This window comes from Corvus brachyrhynchos, unplaced genomic scaffold, assembly GCF_000691975.1.
Source record: "Corvus brachyrhynchos isolate BGI_N302 unplaced genomic scaffold, ASM69197v1 scaffold10, whole genome shotgun sequence".
Classification (NCBI taxonomy): Eukaryota; Metazoa; Chordata; class Aves; order Passeriformes; family Corvidae; genus Corvus; species Corvus brachyrhynchos.
Window position 1 is genome coordinate 5,273,880 of NW_008236180.1, and position 24,686 is coordinate 5,298,565.

The window sequence follows — 24,686 nt, forward strand, 5'->3', positions numbered from 1 at the left end:
TCCCCACTCTGTTACCTCGCCAATCAGTGTTAAGTGCAATTTTTTCTGCCTTTTGGTTTTTTTAATGGATAGTACTGCCAATTGTTGAAGGTTTTACGGTTTTCTGTTGAAAGGGACATTGGTAACTGATTAGGTTTGCTGTAGCCATGTCAGCATCAGCCCCCGAGGAGCCTCAGACCATTCCTCAGAGCCCAGCTAGTGTTCCTGACCCCGCTCCCGTTGCTGTCGGACCTGGAGGCTCAAGTGACAGTTCCTTTGGTGAGCAAAACCTTGGCTTCGCCACCCCCGAGGCCAGCCTGGTGGAGATGATGGACATTGAGTACACCCAGCTGCAGCACATACTTTGCTCACACACGGAGGCGCAGAGTAGTGAAGGTGAAGTGGAAGCCAGGCTCAGCGCTTTCTCCTCGCCTGGCCCCTCTGCAGACGCCCCTCTGCAGCAGCCCTCCCCCAGCACCAGTCAGGACGGGGGCTCATCCAACAGCTCTGGGAACCAGTCGGTCTGCCCAGTTACCTGTCAGTCAGGGTTGCCTTGTGACAGCTACTGGCCGAGTTCTAACCCACACCTGGGCTATGCTGACTTGCAGGAGCTCAGGATGATGTTACTTAGCGAGTCCAGCCTCCCTGCGAACCAAAGAGAGAAAGCGCCCAACAGTAGCTCTGTAGAAGTCTCGGGATGCAGTGTAGTAAAAGCTAAACAGGGTGAAAATTTCTTGGGGGAGAATAAGGAAAACATATTTGTTGAAAATTCGGCACTGGCACCAGAGGTTAGATCTAAACCTGCAGTAAGAGCTCGGTTGGAAGACAGATTCAACAGCAGCTCGACAGAAAACCCCAGATGTCAAGAACCCCAAGAATCTGGAGTAACTCTTAACAAGTGTGTTGCAATTACTTCTAGTTTCTGTTGTTAAACTATGTATCATGTAGCTCAAAAGTGATTTGCTAAGTGAAACCTAAGAATAGTGGTTGTTTTAATACATGAGAAGGATGGGTTGGGCTTTGTTAAACTGTGCCATAAAACGTGGCTTTGACTCCACTGAGCTCAGCTTAGGCCCCTCTGTTTATTACATAAATGGTACAGCATGGAGTTCCAAAATTAATTACTTTACAACTTTATTCTTGATAGCATGTACTGTAAATAAAGGCGAGAGAACATTTCCTAGTTACAATACGCAGTTTGCTAAAAGCAAAGTAGATTTTTGATAATAATAGTAATAATAATAATAACAATTTATTCAGGTTATAATGTGGAGGCCTGACTATGGGGAAAACTTTGAGCAAAAATATTGTTTTACAGTCTAACCCTGTACCTATCTTAATGTGCTGACAAAATGTTTTATTGAGGCATGAAGCACCTTGTTACTGCACAGAATAAAATACCTCCTTGGCTGATATTTCTTTTCTTTTATTTGGTCCCTGAAGTGGGCAATATGGCAATAACAGTGATTTCTGTTTACAGTAAATGGAAGTGGTTTCTTGGTGATAGTTTCTAGAATATTTGTAGCTGTACTTTTTTTTCTGCACTCATTCTCAAGCAGTCAGCCTGGTATGTTTTGTGTTTGTTTTTGTTTAAAGTTTAGTGACATTGATCCGCCAGCCCTCAGAAGTGGTGGGTGTTCCTCTTCACCAGCAAGGGAACAGGTGTGCTGCACTAGGGAAAAATAAGGCTGTACCTGCCACACATTCCTTACCATTTACTTACCCGTTCTTTACCATGAATGCATGTTCTGCTGCTGGAGGTGCTAATCCTTCCCAAGCACAGGTAACTCTCCTCTGCCAAGTTCCAATGCTGATAGTAATACCTTACTAGGTGTAGTAGAATTCTGGAGGTTTGTGGTAGGGTGTGGCTGGGTTTTGAATAGGGATGATCAGAATGATCTGTAATGCAATTTATTTATTAATCTTTAAGACAATCAAGTCACTTCTGTGGCGTTTGTAATTACCTGTGTCCCAGTAGCGAGCAGTAGGCCATTAGATTTCTTTTTTTCTAGGGTTTATCAGTTTATCATCAATTTCATCTGTGCAAGACAAGAAGGAGGCACCGTACCATTTTCTATGGTTCCTTTCTTTCTAATTCATTTTGATGATAAAGATATTTCCCCCTCCACAACTTGCAGTAACCTCTGAAGCAAAAGTGATAGCATGGCACTGAGAAATGTCAGAGGTATCCCCAAAATTCATCACTCTGTCAAAACCTCATGGTTGTGTGTATTTGGGATTTATTCTGCCTGAAGAAGTAATTTAAGAAAGCAATTTAAGAAGCTAACAGAAAGATATCAAAATAGTCTCTTTTGTTTTAATGTATATAGTCCTGTAAGTATTTCCTTTTTGTTTTCACAGACCTGTGGAACATCTTGCACTATTTTGGAAGCTGCCAAACATCAAGACCTTGGGATACCCAAGACATTCCCTTTTCTCTATCAGGAAGTTGAATCCACAAAACAGACAGTAGGTGCTATAAATAAAGCTTTGCCCGAGGAAGTTTGGATTAAAGTTGGAGGTAAACCATTTATCTTCTTCTCACTTAGTTTTCTCTTGGTCGTCAAATGTTAATTTTTTTTCTGGATTTGTGTCTTTTCTGGAGTTAATATGATTTTAGTGAGTGTGGGAGGTGAAGTTTTTATGGCAGTGATGCTCTATAGGCAACATGGGGCTAGATTTTGCAAAAAAAGTTCAACACCCATGAGTTTAGCTATACTTTCAAAATTGTTTAGCACTTCTGTCTTGAAATGAGCAGGCTTGAGGTTACATAGTACCTTTGAAAAACTGGGTCTTGGGTCAGTGACTGCTTTCTTTAGAATCACAGAATCATTAAGGTTGGAAAGACCTCCAAGATCATTGAGTCCAGCCTTTGACCAAACACTACCAAACCCCATGGCAGAGGGGTACATTCTTTGACCCCCAAGCTGATTGAGCAGATGCAGTCAATATCAAACTGAAGAACATTTTAAGGGCTGCCTCAAGTGCTCACCAAGGGCAGGCATGATCTCAGTGGGCTCTCTGAGAAAATAGAAGCTGTGTGGATTTTGGAATAGCAAGCAGTGCCCTAGACCTTCTGCAGGACATGTCTTGCTGTAGGAATCAATGTGGGCTGGCAGTAAAGCTTCTAAGATTATTCCACATAAATGAAGCTCCAAAAAAGCTTTCCATGATCACTGTTTTCAGGTTAGTGGGAGAGTAATAAATAGGTCATTCTTTTCATCTTTATTTTTCCAACAAGACACCTTATGCAAGCAGGCCATAAACAGAAGTTGCAGCCGAATAAATCTGTTGGATCCAAACATGGATCGCAAACCTCTCGGTGAAATTCGGAATGCCCGGGACAGCAACCAGAGCACTGCAGCTGCCCAGGGCCCCTGGCAGTCAGCACAGTCCAGCTCCAGTGTGCAGGTACAAAGTGGTTCCCAGGATGGAAGTGCCCAGAGAAGGGAAAGGCACAACCGCCTGGAGAGAGACAGGAGGTAATTCTGGGAGTAGGGGCCATGAAGCACGTTTTGAAGCCTGAAATACTGGTGCTGCAATACTCTGATTATCCAGAGTAAATGTAAACTTGACATATTTTGTGTTAGCTCCAAGAAAAAGCAGTACAAGAGGTGAGGGTTTTGTGTTTGTTAGAGGAAAAAAATATCTATGTTTTGTCGTGGTTGTCTTGTCTTTGTGTTTTTACTTTGTAAACAAACAAAAAGATTTCAAAACATTTCACCCGTTCTGTAAAGATAAGGTGACTTGTGTGTAACAAAACTAATACACAAAGCTTGTAGCAAGCAAAAAGTCCCCAAAGTCCACAGCTGGTAGCACATGTGAGTAGTGTTCCTGTTTTCTGTATGTTTCCCTTCCCTCTGGCCCATGGTTGATAACCCTGGGTGTTTGCCTGCAGGCGCAGGATCCGCGTTTGTTGTGATGAGCTCAATCTCCTCGTTCCCTTCTGCACGATTGACACTGACAAGGCAACAACTTTGCAGTGGACAACTGCATTCCTCAAGTACATTCAGGAAAGGCACGGTGACTCCCTGAAGCAGGTTTAAAATCTCATTTCATTTTTGGTCCTGATAAAAAGGGGAAATGTTTTAAAGCTGTCATAATATAGCTTATAACTGAGATGCAAAGCTTCTGCTTGATGCTGTTTGTGAAGGACCCATCATATCCTTGAACCTTCCTTTAAATTTTTATTTTTTATTTCTTTTAGCTGGTTGAGTTCACTAGTGAGAAATGACAGGCCGTCCTCAGTCAGTGTTTTCAAATCAGATTTCAAAATGAATTTTTTTTTAGTTACCCAATTCCTGAGCATGATCCTATTTGGACAACAATATAGAATTAAGGTCATCTTCAATCATTCCTCCCCTCCTCCTCAGCAGTACTTGCAGCTCCAGAGTAAATTTGGCTCTGCCAAGAATTTTTAGGAGAGTGTGTGTATTGGAAAACCTGCTGGTATAGCCCCTCTTCCTTCCTACTGAAGGCACTAATGAGAAAAGCATCTCAAGTAAATATCTACGTTAAATATAACATTTATTTTTTGTATTTCGATTTTTTTAGGAATTTGAGACTGTGTTCTGTGGTAAAACAGGCAGGAGACTAAAAATTGGAAGACCAGACTCATGTGTAATGTGTCCAGCACCGGAAAACCGCACGGCTATGGAGACCAAATAGCCTGACCTGCTCACCTTGAATTGTGTGACTATAGTCCAAACTGTGTTTTATTCTTTCCATTTACATGCTAACTAGGAATTTGAAAGTGTAACTTGTAAATATATATAAACAGAGATTTAAAGAAAATATTCTTTATTGCAAATGGAAATGGAAGTTAACTACCAGCAATGGAAATCAGTGCCCTGTTCAAGCGGCTTTGGGACCAGAAGCTACAAGAAAATGTCATGACTAAGTATTTTTACCCTTTAGTTATACAAAATTTGCTTGTCATTCTGCTTTGGGGTCTTATTTAATTGTTTGCATTTACTTTATTTTTCAAAGATGATGCAGTACAGATTGGAAGAGTTGAAGAACATCTATCTGCCTGTTATTTTAATGGACTGATGCAAGCTCATTCTTCCAGTGTAAAAAGAAACTAAAGTTACCATATTATAATGGCCATTTTTCCATTTAAAATGTAAATATTGTATTGGTTATTTGGACAAGTGCATAGTTTCTAAACTGTGCATATTATGAATTTTGCATTTGCATACATATTTAATATAATTAGCTGCAAAGAGTAGTGCCATGGTGTTGGCATTTAAAAATTCAGTACTATTTTTAATGTCTGCCACACAACTGTCCAACAGGTTCTTGTGTTGTTACTTTAGACCAAAAGTGGTGTATTTTAAACAGTAGATATTTAAATGCACAAACTATTTTTATATTTAAAGAGAAATATGATGCTTCATTCATAGGCTTTGGCATATAGGACAGAAATAGAACTGTGTGTGAGCTGAGAGTGGTTTTTAATTTTTTTAAATAGATGATGCTAGCAAGTTTTAAAGTATGAAAAGTTCTACCAAAATTAATACTGGTTTAAATCACGGGTAAGAACAATTTTGCAGCAATTTATGTCCAAACACTCCTAGTAAAACCAGTTGTGGAAAATGGAGTTTAGCCAAGTTAATTTGATTTGTATAATGACACTTACACCATCACAAAGAAAAGGTTAAAAAAAATCTCCTTTTATTTTTACAACAGTTCGTACAGGTGGTTTTGGCTGGACTTTAAAAGAGCATCCTTTCTTAGGTGGGGTTCCATCACAATTACTGTGCAAATAGCTGAAGTAGAGGTCATGAAAATGCTGTTACTTCATTTCCTTTGTTATCATATGGAAATATACAAAAATTCTTCCCTGGAAATTAAAATATTTACATTACTCCTTTTGCAGAATTTTCTTGCAAGAGGATTATTGTTTACTAGTCTTGGCAAATATTTGAGGTGCAATCTGAAAGTTTCTAACTTGCAGCCCAGATTTAAGCAATGGTCATTGCTTAGGCCAGAAGGTTAAAATACAGGATATTGAAATGCCTGATTTCCACTGATGGAAGAGGCAGCTCGGTGCCTGAGTGCCTTAACAACGTGTCTGAGTGCACAAACCTGCAGGACTGAAGTCAGTGGGAGCAGCACCAAGGAATTCAATGGAAAAGGCTCAAACTTTCTTAGCAAAAAGTCGTGATCTTTAGTACATGGGGGGGTGATGGTAAAAAGGAGCAATGCTTCCTCCTGCAGGTCTCTTGAGCAAAGGGAAGAAGGAAAGGTGAGGTTGTTTAGCAGTAAAAATTCTGGAAAATAATTGGGGGGAGGAAAAGATAGTCATAAAGCATCTTTTAATTAAAGTTTTCATCTGATGCTTTCTTTTTCATAGAACTGTGTCAAAGTCTCCACTTAATAGAATAGAAGGAGCATCTGTCCTTTTAGCACTAGAAGGATTCTGTTTTCTTACAATGCACTGTTTATTTAAATATTCAGTCACTTCTTCACTTCTTGTACTGTTGGTTTATGATTTTTTGGAAGTTGATGCTGCAACAGCTCCCATGCAAGCCGACGTGTCACATATTCCTGGAGTTCCCTGAGCCCCAATAGTCCCAGGAGTCCCAGGATCCCCTGGCAGCCCGGGTTCACCCTGAGCACCATCACGGCCGTTTTTAGTAATTCCAGGCACACCAGGTGGTCCTAAAGAAGAGAGGGGAAAAGATTAAATGAAATATTTCCATCTCTTCTTTTTTAATATCTGTATATATGTGTTGCTTTTAGAGATCTTAATATACTTTGAGTGTCTGTACATCACACTTGTTATGGCCTGTTGAGTACAAGGTGTTTTTAATAAATTTACCCTGAATCTGGAGTATGTGCTTTGGATTTTTTATCCCTAATTTGGTCAAGGGATGTTTTGGCTGTGTGAGTGTCATGAGTTAGCAGTTTATTGACATGGATTAATGCAATTATTTTATGGAAGATTCTGAGACAATGGGGTATAAATATTATAAAATTTTATGATATAAACTTTGTGGAAGAATTTAAGATAATATGGTTATAAATATTCTGGCTTTATGAAATTCTGTCCATGCGGAGCCTGCTTTTGGTGCCTGCAGTTTAGTCATTGTACAGGTGTAATCCCAATTAGAAAAGCTGCTTTAACAGGTGAGCAAAATAAAGAATATTCTTCCAAGTTTCTAATAGATATTAATTAATTTGCATAAATTAATCTTGAATCTTTTAATAAAGGAATCATCAGGAAGCAGGCACTATCCTTTCCCTCAATCTGGAGAGCCTCAGAGTTGTCACACACCTTTAAATTAGTCCTGATAATCTACTGCCACCAACATGCAGAGCTGTCCCTCCTCGCAGCCTTTACTTCAATGATGGAGCATTAAATTATTTCCCCACACTTACCCTGAAGTCCTTGATCACCATCAGGCCCATCGATACCTTGGCCAACAGGTCCTTTATCTCCTTTTTCACCAGTGTCACCTTTAATCACAAACACAATTTCCACAGTGAGCTGTGCTCTGCAGCTGGAGCCAAGGACAGGAAGGGAGAGAACAAGAGAAGCTACCAATCCCCTCTGGACACTGCGAGGATCTTTGCTTACGTGGGACCCCTAAACTCCCACTAGAACTCCACCAAGGCCTGATCTCTTCTCCCCAGTGCTGAATTCAGGACAAGTTCAGAATTTATTTTAGTGGGCAAAGAAGAGAAGCAAATTGTTTCAGTCTTAACTTGCCTCTGGGTCCAGGATCACCGAGCTCTCCTGTTGGCCCTCTGTATCCAGGGGGCCCACGAGGACCAGGATGCCCAACACTTCCCGTGGTTCCAGGAGGACCTGGGGGCCCAGCTGGGCCAGGCCGTCCCGTCATTCCAGGAGCCAAGGGCTTCCTCAGGTTAGCAGCCAACTGTGCAATTTGCTCTGAAAAACACAATTAGAACCTGCATCTCCAACATTTGCACTCTTTGCTCGGGGAGAACTTCCTGCCACTGCTCCTGGCAGCAGGAAGCATTGAATCTGTCCTTTCAGCTCACCTGTAGCTTCTGGGGTTTTTTTCCATTTTTACAGAGAGAGATTTAATCATAAATCTGCAGGGGTTTAAGCCATTGATTATTCCTGTTTCTAAAACCACTTTAAAGGCTGTCAAGTATTCTAACAAATGACACTTAAATAATTAAAACAAGCTTTCTGAAGCAAACTTTCAGAGTTTGACCTCATCTCAAATGGGGAATATAACCTCCAAAAGCAAAACAGTCACTTTGAAGAAAGAAGGACACTCACTGGGGCCTTGCTCCGAGGAAATGAGGTGCACTGAAGAGAGGTGAAGTTCAGAATTACACAGGTTAGGGCAGGAGGTCAAACACAACACTTGCATCAAAGCTGCTTTCAGTGCATTTTGACCATTGCCATGATGAATCATTTAAAAATACTAATTTTAGAACACTGAAAGACATCCCCAACAAGGTGACCTGAATAATTTCCTTATGTTAAAGGTCAATGTATATTTTTCTTATCAAGACAGAAAATTAACAAATCTCAGAAGCCGTCTTATGCTCAGGATCTACCCATCTGGTAATTAAAGTCCGTTTTCTCTCAGTAATACTCACCGTTTATCATTTCCCCACAGAGTTCTCTGATGTGTTGTTCACTGGCCTCTTTGCCCTGCAATTAACAGAAGAATTTGTCTTTATACAAACATCCTTATCAGTAACCAGCCCTGGCAGGAGCTTCGGGACACAAAACACATTTCCAGGAGCTCGGGAAGCAGCACAGGGTCCTGCATGAAGAGCAGAAGGTTCTTTCCCCTCTTCAAAAGGTGACAGCTTCCCCTCAGAACTCTGCTGTACAAATGGCAGAGATTAATTTTAATGTTAGGCCAGATATTTAATCTGGGGTTTATTTTGCCTTATTTTTGCCTGTTGAAATCCAAGGATTATTTTTTGGATAGCACCCAAAGCCCACGATCCATTTATTCACTTCACAGGCTCCCTGGCTGTGCCACAGAAGCAGCAGACACTTACAGGAGGTCCAGGTTTTCCCGTGATGCCAGGAACACCCCTCTCCCCTTGGTGACCCATGGGTCCTGGATGTCCTGGGATCCCTGGTGCTCCAGCTGTCCCATTAGGTCCTTGGACACCTTTTGGACCAAGTTCTCCTCTTTTTCCTGGCTGCAGTGAAGAATAAAAAAACCCAAAACCACTTAAAATGGAAGACATGGTCCATTCTTTTCTCCTGGGGGTTAAAGACTTTATTCAGGTTTCCTGAACAGATCTGGGTGATCATATACATTTCTTACATCCTAAGAGTATTTTTGCATATATAGGTCATGATAAGAGGAGTCTTTGTTGCAGCAGAATTATCAAACATATTTCAATATTTTCAATGCCACAAACCCCCATTTTGCTCATAGATTTTATAGCATGATTGTGAAGAAAGGTTGCTTCTAGGGAATGACACCAGAGCAGAGTTTATCATATAAAGATGCAATAGTCATGTTTACTCCTAAATCCTTTGGGGCATGAGCCCCCAGTGTCTGACACTTACCTCTCCTTTTTGGCCAGGGGGACCAAAGGGACCCTGTAAGAAAGGAAAGGGAGATAAGAACGAAAATCATTCAGAAAATGCACATCTGAAACCCAATTTCCCAAGCTGCTGTGACATGTGCAAGGCTTGGGTTGCCCTCTTTTCACAGCAGGGTTGGAGCTTTTGGGTGATTAATTCTGACTGACCATAGTGATCCATGGTTTTCTGGACCCATCTGTTATTTGAGAAGTCAACTCTACTGAATTCAAGGACACCTACCAGCTCTCCTTTGTCACCTGGAAGGCCGTCTGCTCCAGCAATGCCCTGAGAGAGAGACCAGAGTTAACACTGCACCACCTATTGCTGACAGCAAGGATCACCCTGAGGCCTGGATAACCTGAGGGAGTTGGGGGCTCTCAGCAGTCACAGCTGCTCCAGCAGGAGGAAGTTCTCTCTTCCCAAAGCTGAACTCCACAGAAGCTGTTCCCCTGCTGATGAGGGCACGGGTGGCACAAGGCAGCTGGCACAAGAACTGGGTGCCCTTTGCAACAAACTGGGACCTTGCTGAAAGGCTGAATTCACACAGATGAGACCCCTGATGGGTCGGCCATGAAAGACATCCACAGGCTGGCACTGGCATTCCTCAAGCACAGAATCTAAATTTCAGGTCCCCCTGCTCTGTGTCTCACAGAAAATGTGGGTGTGCAGCCACAGCCAAATGTTGAGTGTCCCTGCTCTCTTGGCTTCCTGAGCAGGGTCCCAGGAACAACAGCTTCATCCCACCCTCAAACTGCAGTGATCCATCACTTGGTGAGGAACATCCCTTTCCACTCTTGGGGACAGGAATGCAAGAGTGGCTGAAGCTCTGGTGACATCCATTGTACCAGCCAGGCCAGGGAGCATCACTGCTGATCACCTCCAGCCAGCAGCTGCCTGAGCAATCTGAGCATGGCTGGGGTGACACAAATCTCTGCAATCGCTGTCCCGCCCAAGGCAGAGCTGGCTCATCACACTGTAATTACAGCACATAATGAACATTGTTACGGTGACTCCATGGCTTTCCAGAGGAAGTTATTCCAAGACAAGCAGAGATCAGGTTGGTCTTTCCCCTTAGCAACAAAACAGAGACCATGCTGATACTGATAAACCAAACCAGGAAGGCTTGCTAGGAAAGCCTCATTTTCTGCAAGAACACAGTCATGCGTTAATAAAAGCCATATATTTGATGAAAACTGGCCCAAAAGCTCATTGCTGAGATTAAACCAACCATGGAAGTCGAGCAGCAAAAAGGAAAAGATTAAACTAGTTCATTAGTGTGCTAAGCTTCGAGGTTAGGGTGAAATATCCTTCATCAGGCACATGAAGGTGAGGAAAAGCTGCACTTCTAAACTTAACTTGGGTGAGGAATTTGATGTGAGGAGCTCCTGCACAGATCCTTGTGGCCACAAAACTGACAGCGAGGGCCTGGTGTTTGTATCACAGCATTTTCACAAGTCTCCATTAGAACAGACAACACCTGTGCCAACGCAGGGAATGTTGGACCAAAGAGGATTTTGGTTTCTGCTGGAGAATATTTTCATTTGAGGGAGAAAAAGCCATTTGTGCTGTCAAAGGCTGTGCCTGAGGTTTGGTTTAAATGCCTCTGCTGACAACAGCATGAAAGCTACCACTTACCTGGTTCCCCTTGGGACCAGGAACACCAAGAGGACCCTGAAAATAAGTCAGAGAAAGAAGGCAAATGAGCTCAAACTGTAACTTTCCGGTGAATTCCTGGTGAGGTCAGACACTCACTCAGCAAGGGGTCAGGAATCAGTCTCCCAGCTGCCAAGTAAGAGGGTACAAATCTCATTCACACTTCCTAGAAATATGAAGGGATTTAAGCACCCCTGCTAGCTCTGTGACACTCTCCACAGTCCCTGGTTTGTGTTGTGGGACAATTTCTCAGCCTGTGATGTGAGGAGGAGCTTGGATTTATTCATGGTATAAAACCAACAAGAATATTTTCATACCACAAGGGCAAAAAGCCAAGATGCTTTTTCAAGGCTTTATTAGACTGTCAGTTTTCCTAGGACTTAGAATGAGGTGCTCCTGATTTAAAGATTGATGGAACAACATGGCCATAGGAATAAAATAGATTGAGATGATGAACTATACAGTTGAACAGGAATAATCCAGGCAATTTGAAAAATCATTCCATCTTTATCTACCTTACATTCACAGAGAGAACATGAGACATTTTCAGCCCTATTTGTGACTTTTCTGTTCCATAGAGCAGAGCCAACAAGGAGTTCGGGAGAGCCCCTGATTTTTTTCTCTACTGCAAAATCTACATGAGAAATTCAACCATTTTACCCTTCAAGCAGGATTTCTACAGCACTCTCATCAATCTGGCATCTGCAAACTGATCTTTTTTTTATTAACTAGATCTAGAGATGGCTCAGCAGAACAGAATTCTTGAGGAGGACAAACACATGGAACAAGGACATGTTATTTTGCTCAAGTCAAGCACTAAGTTAAAAAGAAGGGGGATTTCTATTAATGAAAAATAACTCAGAAAAACAGACAATGGAATGTAGAAATGCAAGAGTGGCTAAAACTGCTTATAACACTCATTTTATGTTTGCTTATGGCAAAAGCAATATATTCCTTTCTGAACATTTTCATCTAAGTTTATACCTCTGACTTCACAGAGTCTCAAGGCTCCATGGAAGTTTATGACAATAAAACACAGTTCAGTCACCAAAGACCAAGTTCTGCAAGGAACATTCCCTCAAAGACAAGCTTAGCCCAGAGGATTTCCATTCAAAACTATAATTCACTGCAGTGGTAATTCCTAGCAGCAGGAACAAGGAGTTTAGGACTGCCAGCCCCATGCCTTGACACGTGTTTCATCTGATCAGTTAAACAAAACTCGTATTTTTGGCCAAGTATTTAGTGCTTCAGTAGGGAGCCCTAAATACCCCAGGTGGCTGCTGGCATCCAGAATCCTCAGGAACTTGATCATAATAAAAATCCTTAGGAAAAATATTTGTCTATTGCTACCTCAGTCAGCAACAACAGTCCAATCCTTCCCCTCCCCATATCCCACTCCAGCAAGACGGTTGATGTATTTTATTTCAATGCTATTTTATATCTTTCAGTCAAATGCACTAAACCACTCGTATTTTTCATGCCAGCAAACACATTTAGTGAAATGCTGGTTTATGTTCCTGGCCACAGTCAGTCCAAGGACTGTGAAAAAGCCTGTCAGTACCTGTTAGCTCAGGCATGGGGGATTTTTCTTTTTTCACAGAAAAGCCTCAATTGATTTCGAGAGAGTTTGATGACTTGGCTGCAGCTGGGACAGGGTAATTGCATCGATCCTGTGTGTGCAGTTCTGCTCTTTATCCACGCCACGACCAGCAGTAAAGCAAGCCCAGGGCAGATCTCGGGGTTCTTTGTGTGTCCCCAGCAGCTGCCACCACCCCCAGCAGCACAGGATGTTTGTTTAGGCTATAAAAACACAATCTGAGGGTTTAGGGTCAAACCCAGCACCACCACGGTCACCACTAAACCACGTCCCCAAATGTCACATCCACGCGTTGTTTGAACACTTCCAGGGATGGTGACTCCACCACTTCCATGGGCAGCCTGTTCCAATGCTTTAACAACCCTTTCTGTGAAAAAAAAATCCTAATATCTAATCTGACCCTCCCCTGGTGCAGCTTGAGGCCATTCCCTCTCATTCTGAACAATCAACAATCACATCTTAGAGTAACTACACTGAACTTCAGAGCCAGAAATAAAACCTAGATTATTTTTTATTGCTTCAAGCGTAACGTTTTCCCTCCTTCTGCTTGGAGCAGCTCCCTGGGTGCTTCATGCAGGGGCCTCTTCCCCTCTGAATGCACATTTTTCACCACAGCAAAGGCCTGAATGGAGTCAGAGCCCCACAGCTCCACAATAACCCTCCTGTTTCACACTTCCAGCTCACAGTCACTCCAAGAGGCTTTTTTAAACCTGCCTGGAGCCAGCACAGAAGGGCCATTGTGGAACCCCCGTGGTGCTGCTGCCGTTCCTTACACAGACAGCAACTTAAAGATTTTTTTAAAAAACTTTCACCTTAAATCTGGGGAGGAGGGAGCTGGTGAACACACGGCTCCTGTTCTCCTGCAAGCCCCCAGCAAATGCTGTTCCATTTGCCCTGCTGGCTTCTTTTCAATGAGAATGAACTAATTTAAATAAAAAGTCACATTTATTGTGAGGTGGGATGGCCAGGTGTGCTGCTGTTCAGAGAGAAAAGTCACTGATAAAACTGTAATTAAAAAAAAAACAGAGAGTCTAATCAAGCATCTGAGTAACAAAAATTAATGAATCAGCTCTCCTGTGCTCCTGGGGAGTCAGGCTTTGGTGGAATCAGTGTAAGGAGCAGGGAAAAATCCCAAACACCCTCTATTCTGGCTAGGATAGGGCCTGGAAGTTTCTTTTAAACAATCCACCCTGTCTGAAAATAGTGGGAGTTTCTGAAGTGACACAGAAACCAGGAACAGAGGGGACAGGATGCACAAGTCCTGCTCCCCACCCTAGGGTCAGACTTGGGCAGCCTCAGGGTGTGCAGGACACCCAACACACACACATCAGCTACACCAGGTTTGGGCTCCTGTTATCCTCTAAATTCCCATCCCAAACAGGAATTAGTCACAGATGTCTTGTCCTTACCCTGTCACCTGTCTCTCCACGGATCCCAGTCGGGCCAGGAAGGCCAGGCTCACCACTGGCACCTTTGGGCCCCTGTTGGGGAAACAACAAAAACCAAGCTACAGCTTACAGTGCCAGGAAACCCTGCACCCTTCAACACCCTGAGAGTTCACCAGCCTCCATAATGTGTTCAGAAAGGTTATTTGTCTTGGATGATCTCTCTCCCTTCCCCTCCAGGACCTGGGGAGCACTTGTGCTGGTTGGTACAGCTCATTCCAGCTTCTGTCCTGGCCCACAGCCAAGGTCAGGCACATGCCAAGGTGCTCCAACCTTTGGCCTGGGTCTTTCATTAATAAACCTCTTAAAATTAATAAACCTTCAACATCTGTGATCCCACCAAGTGATGCTCCCCTCAGCCAGTGTCAGTGGGGAGTGGAGGTCCCATTCCCTTGGAGAAGGGAGGGAGAAATACTGGAGTCCCCAGTGCAGCAAAAGGGAGGAGGAGTTCACTGAAGACATACAGGCTGAGAGTGGTCCAGATCAAGGAGAAATTGAGGTGTCCCTACGAAACTCAAAAAATCATAAAACAACTTGGGTTGGAAGGGAACTTAAACATCATCTTGTTCCACCCCCTACCATGGGCTGGGACACCTTCCACCTGACCAGGGTGATCAGGGCCCCATCCAACCTGGCCTTGGACACTTCCAGGGATGGGGCAGCCACAGCTTCTCTGGGCGCCCTGTGCAGAGAACAGGCTCAAAACTCAATCCTGCCCTTTGCAAACAAACACTAAATATAAATTGCACCTGCAGGCAGCTTATCTGGCTTTGTGCTCTTTCTACCATCCTGTGGTAATGAAGGTGTTGCATTGGTTCTGGCAAATGGAAAGACATTTCTTCCTTTCCCTCATTGCCATCACCCAACTGTCTGGCCAGAGGTGTGCAGAGAACACTGATCTGCCAAAACACAATGGCCATAATCACCCCTCTCAGCACTGACCTGGAAACCTCGGACACCACGGGCTCCTATGGGGCCTTGGAGGCCGAGTGGTCCCTGGAAAGAGAAAGATCAGCTTTGGTAAGGAGAAAATTTAGGGTCAGGTAAGTCACTTGTGTAATTGAACTGGCAGAGAGAGGGAATGTGCAGTTCTGTGCTGCAAAGTTGTGTCTGGTGTTTGCTGAGCTTTGCTAACAGCATTGTTATTAACAGAAAGGCTCATTTGTATAATCAGTGCTTAAGAACATACCATGCTTATGAGTAGAAAAGATCAGGGACAGCAAAGATTGGCAGCGTGATAGAGCATAGACAACATCCATTAGAGGGATCTGCTATCCCAACATTATGCTTTTAATTGATTGCAGGAAACTACTGCAAAACATGTGCTGCAGGCCCTTGGAAATGAAAAATGGCAATTGCATCCATTTGCTTGGACATCCTTGGTTCCAGCAATGTAGAAAAAGGCAGCAGTTTATGCTGTCAGAGCAGAGGCTTTTAAGAGCTCACCAGACAGAACATGAGCATTACCATTAGGAGTCCCTATTGCTTTCTCCTGAGAAAAATCACATATCCAATAAAGATCTTGGGTGAAAAAAAGAAAAAACCCTAAGTAATTTAGGCATTTAAATCCTATTTTGTAAACTGTCTTCTTGAAATAGATGCCTTCAGCAAGCTTCTGTCACGAGGCAGGGCTGCAGCTTTGGCTCCTTTCACTGCCATCCCTCCTGGGTGGAGCATTCAGGGACACAAATAGGCCTCAAACTGGCCACTGAAATGAAGCAGCAGCATCCTCAAAAAGCTGAACAACTGCTCGGGAATTTTCATGGTTACTGCTTCCACTTTTGTTTTCTGCTTGTAATTCAGTAAGGAACTTTGAGAATTAAAAATACAGAGCTCTAAGAAAGTTGAGTTAAATTGCACCAAAAATGACTCTGCTGAGCTGGTGATGGGAGCTGGAGGGACCTGAGAGGCTCTGAGAAACCCTTGATACTCAGAGCTAAAAAAACCCCAAATTGTTTTGAGCCAAACAGCCTTAACACTGGAAAAATCCTGCACTTCTATTGGAACAGCCCAGTCTTAACTAATAAATTATGATTCTAATAAAACAAATCAGAAATGAGAAACCCAGGTTAGACATAACCACGGGTTCAGCTGCTACTGCACCCCTGTCAAAACTCTGCACCAACACAATTAGCTCAGCTGCTTTTGCTTTTTGGCTGCAGTAATGTGGTACCTTTTGTGAGGCCAGCTACTTTGATGAGAAATTGCAGACATAAAAGCAAACATTATTAATACAGTTTATTTCTAAAGCTGATTTCCCTCTCCTTGGGAGTTTAAGCAGCAGCTGCTCACAAACAATAAATCATGCAGTTCAATTTCTTCCAAGTGGCACATACCGGAAATCATATTAGACTTGCTGTAGGCTCCTGGATTTCAAAATGAGATTAAGATGGGGGGAAAAAAAAAAAAAGAAAAGGAAAGGAAAAAAAACCCAACAAAACCACTAGAAGATCAGATCCTACCCCAACAACAGCACTGGCTGGGGAGTGACAAGATGAAAAAGGTACCCAAGAATTTTTAGTAGTGGGATCAGAATTAGAGTTTTACCCTCCTTATATTATTTGTTATCATCTCTATATTTGTTATCTATACAGTTATTAGATGATAACTATTTGTTATCATCTCTGCTATGGAGCAGGGACACAGCACGGAGCCATGCAGTTATTCCCAGTTTCGTTGTAAGCATGGCTTCAGGTTTTGCAGGGAATCACTCTCCACTGCTCCAAGGAAAGGGATACAGGACTGGGGAGGATTTCAGGTGTCATGTGCTGGTGGCAAAGTCCATTGCAACGGCTTCCCAGGAGCTCTACTTCACTATGCCTCACTTCAGCACAGGCAGAACCTTCTTATTCCTATTTAATGACTGTCCAGTCCCTCCTGCCAGACTGTGGCAGTTCCACAAACCTCCTGGACAGCTGCAGTTTGCTCTGCCAAGCAAAATGGGAGGGATCACTTGGCATTTGCATGGAGCTGTCAGTGAGAACAGGATCTGACCCAGCTTGGGGGAGGAATTTCTCTGCTGCCAAAGCTCCCCAGAGACAACACTGAGAGAGAAAGTGGCCTTTTAGTATAGCCAGAGAGTGATACCCCCACACAAACCCTATTTTGGCACCTCTCTGGTTTACAGGCAGCTCTGTACTTACAGTTGCTCCTCTGGGTCCTGGCAGACCTCTCTCACCAGGAACGCCAACATCGCCCTGGCAGGGACACCAAAGTCAGCTGTGATATTTAGGAGCCACAAATCCACCCTTCCCATCCCGCTGGGACACATTCCTGGATCCCAGGCTGCTCAGTCCCAAACTCCTGCCCATCTGCCAGCCCACAGCTGGTGGGTTTTGCCCAGTACCTGTGCCCAGCACCCTGCCCAGACAGCTCAGTGCTCCCTGGGGAGCTCCACACCAGTGTGGAAAGCATGGAATCCCATGGGATTGCAGGTGCTGCATCACTGGAAGCTTTATTTGTGCAAGGAAGCAGCACGTGAGCTCCAGCTCCCCAGTTTGGTTCAAAACTCACCCAGCAGAGCCCAAGTGTAAATGTGGGACACTTACAGGGATGCCTGGCTCTCCAGAGGGACCTGCCTCTCCCATCTCTCCAGGGCTGCCCTGCAGAGCACAAAGCAAACACTCAGTTAGGGTATCACTTCAGGGAGTCATTTCTGTCCTACCTGAAGCAACAAAAGGAGGAGGGAGCTATAACCTGGATCAGGAAATAAAAACAGCTTTAAACTTTCACAGTTTTAAGGCAAAACTCTCAGCACCAGAGAACAGGTGAGCTGCACGCCCTGTCCTGGAACCAGTGACCAGAGAGGGCTGCCAGCCCCAGGGCCGTGTCCCCATGTCCCACATGAGACAGGGATGCCAGGACGCCCCATCCCATTCACTCCTGCATCACCTTCATGTCAGGAGCAGATTCCTGCACCACCTTCCTGCAGTGTGTGCTCTCCTCCCTGAGGATTAGCAGCAATAATGATGCAGGTGCAGAGGGAAGAATTCATAAAGGAGATGGACAGGGAAAAAAAAAACCTCTCAGAACAGCTTTGTGCTGGACTGCTTTGGTCTGCCTGAGGTTTTCTTTTATCTCACAGGTGAGTGTCAATCTAAAGCTCCATGAAAGTTTTTCTCCTGAGCTGAGGGAAAATCTGCAGAAGGCAAGATGAGATAATCCTGCTCCTGCTTGCAGGTGCTCAGCTTTTGATTCCCAAAGATGAAGCCTCCTCCTGTGACTTTGGCAAAAGGATGAGGTTTACTAAACCACTGATGACTCTCCTGTGTATCTGCTGTGTCTTTCCTGAACCAGCTTCCAGCCCAGTTATTTTACCTAATTCCAGCTCCTCAGGCCCAGCAGAAATACAGAAACCATCACTTTGGGGTAAGTCCTCCTCATTTCCCAAGGCTAAAAAGTCTTGCTGTGACCAGTTTCCCCACCAGACCCCATCGTTAGAGAGATTCACTTACTGGTTCACCCTTTGAACCTTTAATACCTGCTCTTCCAGGCAGTCCCTGAAAAAAATTATATTAAAGCAATGTCAGAAGAAGTGAAGTGATTAAATTTGTTATTCTGGTCTGATTTGACACACAAGGAGTGACCTTTGCTTGAAGCAATGGAGGGTTTAGACTTCTGCAGCTTTCACTGCGAAAATTATGACTTCAATGTCTCTCTTGCTGCCCTTGTAGCTCCATGAACACTAATCCTGGGCATGAGAGCAAAGAGCAGGAATATACAAATAGACCAGCAGCAGCCACATTTTGCACAGCAGAAACCTCTCTCCAGGGGTGTTCAAAATATTCTGTAATACAGGAAGAAAGGAATACTTTATCTCTTTTAAACAGCTGGAAGACCGGAGAGATGAGACATTTTGCCAATAAACACTGGAGTAAGGCAGGGACAGAGCTCAGGGTATTATATCCCAGATCTTACCTCCCTGCTTAAGGGATGTACGTCAGTGGGATGTGAAAGAGAAAATCCCTCTCAAGTTTAGATTTTAAAGAGTCAGAGAGGCCAACAGCCAGGGAAATACTGTGTGGTGCTGCTCCAGGTGTTCTCCAGTTCTGTCTGGCATGGTGGGAAAAATGCATTTCTTCTTGGCTTAACTAGAGCCCCTTGCGAAACAACCCCCAGAATGACCCTCCCCTGTGCCCAGGAAGGATCTCTGCAGGCACACCGAGCTGCTGGAACCCCCAGAGGTGGCAGGTCCTGCTCCATACTCACAGGAAGTCCATTTGGCCCCTTCTCTCCAGGAGCACCCATGGGAGCCGCATCACCCTGTGGATAGGGAGAGGTTAGGAAGGATCCTCCAGCACTGGGAAATGGCCTGGCACACGTAGGGGACACATTCCCAAACAGGCATTTGTACTTTTCTCCCTCCCCTTATGCACAGGACCAAGAGCTGCTGTGTCTAGAGGAGTGAGCACCCACTGGACAGGAGCTCCCTACTTCCTGCAGCTCCCAGCCTTCCCTGGCAGCACATGCTCAATATTCCTGCAGGATCACTGTTCAAGAACCAGGCAACAGTACCTGACAGCACTTTGTCTCCAGGCAATTAAAATCAACCCTGTGAACAGCTCTGAAAAGGCATTTCGGAAGGCCTCAAGTCAGTCAGAAGGAACCACTAAATCCGGGGACACAGCTGAGTGCCCCTGCACACATCACATGTGCATTTTCCTTCTTTAGGGAATTCCCTTGGGATTAGCTAATAGGAAAATTTCATTCTCCTTCACTAGTGACAATATATTAGAAAACTTTTTAGGAGCAAAAGCCTTTCCAGCCAAGCTTCTTGATGAGCATCAGGAGCTTTGCAGCACTCCCAGCACAGTCTCAGGAATCTTCCCTGCAGTGTTTAAGTAGGACTTTACAAACCTTCTCACCATCGAGTCCAGGAGCTCCATCCCGCCCGTCCTTGCCAGGCATTCCCTGCAAACATGGACAGCACATGTTTAGGTCAGGAGGAGGCTCTGTGGTTTGCAAAATACATTCACATCAAAGAAGCTTTTGGCAATGAGTCCAGCTGCAGTTGCACTGGGAGATTTTTCATTAACAGCAGTACAACTGGGGCTTAGTCCAGCTGGGATTACACAGAGACCCACAGAGCAGAAATTTGACAGCAAAGATGGCACGAAGCAGCTCTTCTCCTGTTGTGTTTTATCTCCTCATCTGCAAGCAAGACAACAGCAAGATCTGCATCCTACTTAACTGACTTACAGGTTCTCCTATGAGTCCACGAGCCCCTGGGTTTCCTTTTGGTCCAGGTTTACCCTAGAAAACAACAATAAATCCTGTGTTAACCTGTGTAAACCTTATGAACAGTCAACAAAGACAATACTCAAATTCTGCCAGGACACTTCATTCCATTTCAGCTGGCTCCTCTCTGTCCACATAGATATGGAGGTTGTTTTGGGCACACCAGGAAACTGGCCCAATGCTGGATACAACACCTGATCATTTGAAATTCTTGATCATTTCAAGGGAAGGGGATGTAAGATCTGCTCCCTGTGCTCCAGGCTGTAGCAGCATTTGGACACCTTATTGCTCAGGCATCTTTAGTAAGAGTTAAACATCTCATTTTTGAGATGATACTTCCATCCCTTTCAAGCAAACCAAGGGGGCACGAGCCATAATAAATCTATGGAACAGAGTCTTTGGAATGTCACCTCCCAGACTGGAGCAGAAGGATGTTTGACTGCACTTACAGTGTCGCCTTTGGGCCCCCGGAATCCCTGAGGTCCTTTGCTCCCTTGGTCTCCCTGTGACAGAGGAGGAAAAGCCATTAAGCATCTCCATTAGACAGTGACAGATTGATGCTTTGAGGTGAAAAGAGGAGGTTTTTGTGCTGTTTGCTGGTGTCAGCAGAGGTGTGAGCGCACAGTCCCCCGAGAGCTCGGCTGTACTTTCTCAGTTACACTCCAATTCCTGACACACTTTTTGCAGCAGGAACTTTGCCAACAATCCCTCAGGGCAGAGACCATCTTCCCCTTCATATAATGAAGCAATTTCTTTAAGCAAAAACAGAGTGGGAGAAAAGCTTTAATATTTACTGTCTAGATCCTGCTGGGTGTAATGAAAGGTTTGGTGAGAAAGCACCTAATTTTATTTTCGTTTGGATGAATTTCTTCTATAATTGCAAGATGAGAGAGGGGTCCCCAGAGGGTGGTGCTGCAGAAGGGAGCTCTGCAGAAGGATGGAGATTGCATCTTCAATACACAGCTATTCCTGCTTGGAGCAGAAATCTTTGAGAGCTGTGGGCACCTGGGAGCAGACCAGGCTCAAGGGATGTAAGCTCATGATAGGGCTGCTTCTTCCTGCAAAAGTAATGGATATTCCCTTCTCCAGTGCTTGCCCAAGCTGCTGGTGTTCAGGGAAGGGCAGTGAAGCACAGAGAGCAATGGAAACGTGGTGAACTTATTCTGGTGTGGGGCATGGCAAAGGGAGAGACATCCTGAAGTCTGGGCCAGGTGAAATAACACTGCTCTAAGTGGAGGGAAAAGGGAATAATCTGATGGAGGTGGTCAGCACAGCCTCCTGCTCACTGGCAGCAGAGCTCAGGAAGGAGGTATAAATCAGGCTGTGGCTGTGGAAGGCAGGGCCAGAGAGAGAGTGGGATACATACAGCTTTCCCTGGAGGTCCTGGGATTCCAGGTGGGCCTCTGAATCCAATGTCACCCTGCAGAGAACAGACATCATTGTAATGCTGGGCTTGGCAGAGGATGAAGTAACAGAATCCCCACCTTGTACCACAACCTGAGAAAACACAAAAGCCCTGGAAAGCCACCCCATATTTCCGGCTGGTTTTCAGGACAGACTTGCAAAAAAATCCCACTCTGAACAACGGGTTTTTACTCTGGATCTCCCCACCTTTGTACCTCTGATACACTGATACCATTCATGGCCTTGCTATCTGGGTAACACTCTTATTCCTAAATAAATGCATGACTTCATCCAAGTCAAAACCATTCAGCCTCTGGGCTGCTGGTCAAGGGATGGTGACAAGAGTCCAAAGCCTCAATGAGCTGGAGATTGACCCTGTTCTCACTGAGGAGCCTTTTTGTGTCCTGAAAACCTCTGTCCATGAGCGATTCTTTGGCTTTTTCTTGTAAAGAGACAGAAGAGAAAGTGAAATGTTCATGAAATGTTTCTCTTTTTTTTTTTTGCAAGATTCTATAACACTGTCAGTCTTGCACTTTGGGTGGAATGATTCAGTCCGGCTGGGCCTGACCCTGCCAGTCCCTCAGGTGTGTGGATTGTCCTGACTTTGGAAGGTTGTTCTGACGGAGGTGCTGCAGGGAACACCCCACTTTTTATGCCTTTACAAGTTTCCCAGTGGAATTCAGTAAGGACAGGTGTCACTGGCACCTCTCACAAGACAAACTGGTGGTGGAGAGGGAAAAAAACCCAGAAGTTTTTCTTACTCTGTCGCCAGCTGGACCCATTGGACCAGGGAGGCCTCTTAGTCCTCTTGGGCCCTAATTAAGAAAACAAATCAGTTCAAACTCAATCTCTGTTTGTGTAACCAAGGTGACTGATGGCTCCATTGAGCTCCACAGTGAAAGGGCCATGGGAATGGTGGGAAGAGAAGAGGAGGGGATACCTGCAGGCCGACACCGCCCGGAATTCCTGGAGGGCCGGGAGGGCCAGGGTTACCCTGGGAGAGAAAAATCAATCAGACAAGAGGAGAGACATCAGGAGCCTGCAAACACACAGCCAGAGACTCCCCATCTTATTTCTTCTTGAGCTCCCTCTCTCCCTTCCAGACTTCTCTGCAGAATTTGCTTCTACGTTATAGACAATTTCTTCTACATGCAAGAACGTTCTGATCAGTCAGGAATTTATCCAAGTGATTAATGCAAGGCTTTTCCTGAGCTGACATCCCTGCATGGGAAAGGATAGCTGTTAACTCCAATTGATCTTAACATGATGATCCCTGGGAAGATGAATTTTCTTGGAGAGTCAGCACAGGGTCCTACAGGGAGAGCAGTGGAACCCAGTGGACTTCAGCCAAAGTAACTGCTCCTTGTTCAGCCAACAGCCTCATTCCTCCCTGACTCCTTGAAAAAAAATCACTTATTTCTTTTTCAAGATGTTTTTAAAGAGAAAAATCCTCCCCCTTTAAATTGAAGTTTACCTTCTCTCCTTGTTTTCCTACTTCACCAGGCTCCCCTTTGTGACCAGTGTGTCCCTAGAAATAAGAGTTCTGATTAATCACATCCTGAGTCTTGCTTTAAAAATTAAATTTGATGAGACAGCTGGGAAACCTAAACCCCCACATCCCAAATGACTTACAAGAAAAACAATCTGTAGGTGTGCTGTACCCAGGCGAATGCAGATCCCTCCTGGGGGAGGTTATCCAGGTACCAGTGTCAGAATTTATGTCGTTTCAGGAAATGCCCAGATTTGGTTTTCCAGAGTGACTTGCACTGGACTAAGCTCATGATCTGGATGCAGTTCTCAAATACAGATCAGGGACCAGAACTCAGTTCCCATCACCCCTGAAAATGGGGATGAGTCACTTCTGAAAACCCCACTCTGCATCTTTTACCTCCCTTTTTAGGTCACCTTTAATGTCTGCATCATCAAGCTTGCAAAGAAATCCATGTCCCACTGAAAGCTTTTATATAAGCTCTGATTCAATTTGTGTCTTGGCTCTCTTCCTATTACGTGGGAGAGACCCAGCCCGATTTCAGCCATGGCAGATGTTATTCCTCACCACAACAAAGGTCCTGTGCATCATTTGCATCATAATTGGAGAGTTTCACAGGGTTTTCCTTTTCATGAGCTATGAATTTTGAGCAGTTATGTCCTAAACATCTTGTATTTGTAATGATATTTATGACTCAGCGCACAGACCAAGCAGACCTGAGAAAGGTCAGTTCAGGAGGAATTGAGAGCATTCCCTAGGAGCTCTCCCACTCACTGCCAACTTCTAAATCCTGCTAAAAGACCTTGAGTCACTTTTTACTTTGTCTCGCTGCTGAATCCACAACTGCACAGACTTCATGTGAACCAGAGAGGGGACAGAGGAGCAGACTTTTAACTCCTGAGGGTGGAAACCTTGAATTTATATACCAGAGCCCAACAACTAAACATAAACCTACCTGGTGCTACACTGGCTATAAAAACAGCAACTAAATTACATTATATTAATTATGTAAGTTTGCAGTTTAAGAAGTTGTGAGGTTTTTCCAGCTCGCAGGCCTGGAAAGGCAGCACCTGGTTCTTGAGGCAGCCCTGAACTGCTGCCCCTGTTTGTTCCTGTCCACCAGCTCTGCCCCACTGGGCTTGCAGGGGGGTTTAATCTATGCCAAGGGTTAAATCTCATTTGGAATAAATGCAAATGCATGGCTGGTTTGGGAGGTGTGAGCCTACAGGAGACATGGACCGTGGATACAATTTAATCCCAGGGGTTCCTAGTGGTGTTTATTTTGGGGGACAGATCCTTGTATTGCAGGTGATGTTTCCTTACCTTGAAGCCTGGCATTCC

At 44.4% G+C, this 24,686-nt stretch overlaps 2 protein-coding genes across 2 annotated transcripts in view; one reads left to right on the forward strand and one right to left on the reverse strand.

Moving 5' to 3' along the window:
- The first annotated feature begins 6 nt into the window (after nucleotides 1–6).
- On the forward strand, nucleotides 7–5,304 carry TCFL5 (transcription factor like 5). The gene is made up of 6 exons (XM_008634702.2): nucleotides 7–877; nucleotides 1,576–1,762; nucleotides 2,341–2,500; nucleotides 3,221–3,461; nucleotides 3,878–4,019; nucleotides 4,534–5,304. The coding sequence occupies exons 1-6, from the start codon at nucleotides 147–149 to the stop codon at nucleotides 4,645–4,647; spliced, it is 1,575 nt and encodes a 524-aa protein (XP_008632924.1). The 5' UTR covers nucleotides 7–146; the 3' UTR covers nucleotides 4,648–5,304.
- A 334-nt stretch (nucleotides 5,305–5,638) lies between these two features.
- The window catches only part of COL9A3 (collagen type IX alpha 3 chain), a 33,243-nt gene continuing 14,195 nt past the window's right edge, over nucleotides 5,639–24,686 (reverse strand). Inside the window, 22 exon segments of the mRNA XM_008636164.2 lie at nucleotides 5,639–6,645; nucleotides 7,366–7,443; nucleotides 7,697–7,879; nucleotides 8,566–8,620; nucleotides 8,980–9,126; nucleotides 9,503–9,535; nucleotides 9,761–9,805; nucleotides 11,156–11,191; nucleotides 14,180–14,251; nucleotides 15,158–15,211; nucleotides 17,359–17,412; nucleotides 17,764–17,817; nucleotides 18,670–18,714; nucleotides 19,424–19,477; nucleotides 20,072–20,125; nucleotides 20,414–20,467; nucleotides 20,902–20,955; nucleotides 21,819–21,872; nucleotides 22,618–22,671; nucleotides 22,797–22,850; nucleotides 23,331–23,384; nucleotides 24,669–24,686. Coding sequence (XP_008634386.1) covers nucleotides 6,470–6,645; nucleotides 7,366–7,443; nucleotides 7,697–7,879; nucleotides 8,566–8,620; nucleotides 8,980–9,126; nucleotides 9,503–9,535; nucleotides 9,761–9,805; nucleotides 11,156–11,191; nucleotides 14,180–14,251; nucleotides 15,158–15,211; nucleotides 17,359–17,412; nucleotides 17,764–17,817; nucleotides 18,670–18,714; nucleotides 19,424–19,477; nucleotides 20,072–20,125; nucleotides 20,414–20,467; nucleotides 20,902–20,955; nucleotides 21,819–21,872; nucleotides 22,618–22,671; nucleotides 22,797–22,850; nucleotides 23,331–23,384; nucleotides 24,669–24,686 — 1,482 coding nt within the window. The 3' untranslated portion in view covers nucleotides 5,639–6,469.

What these genes read in the sequence shown, in the direction of transcription:
- TCFL5 (XM_008634702.2), top strand. Translation starts at nt 147, where the DNA reads ATGTCAGCATCAGCCCCCGAGGAGCCTCAGACCATTCCTCAGAGCCCA. An exon ending in CGCCTGGAGAGAGACAGGAG is followed by an intron (nt 3,462 to 3,877) that starts GTAATTCTGGGA and finishes GTTTGCCTGCAG; the next exon opens with GCGCAGGATCCGCGTTTGTT. An exon ending in ACGGTGACTCCCTGAAGCAG is followed by an intron (nt 4,020 to 4,533) that starts GTTTAAAATCTC and finishes CGATTTTTTTAG; the next exon opens with GAATTTGAGACTGTGTTCTG.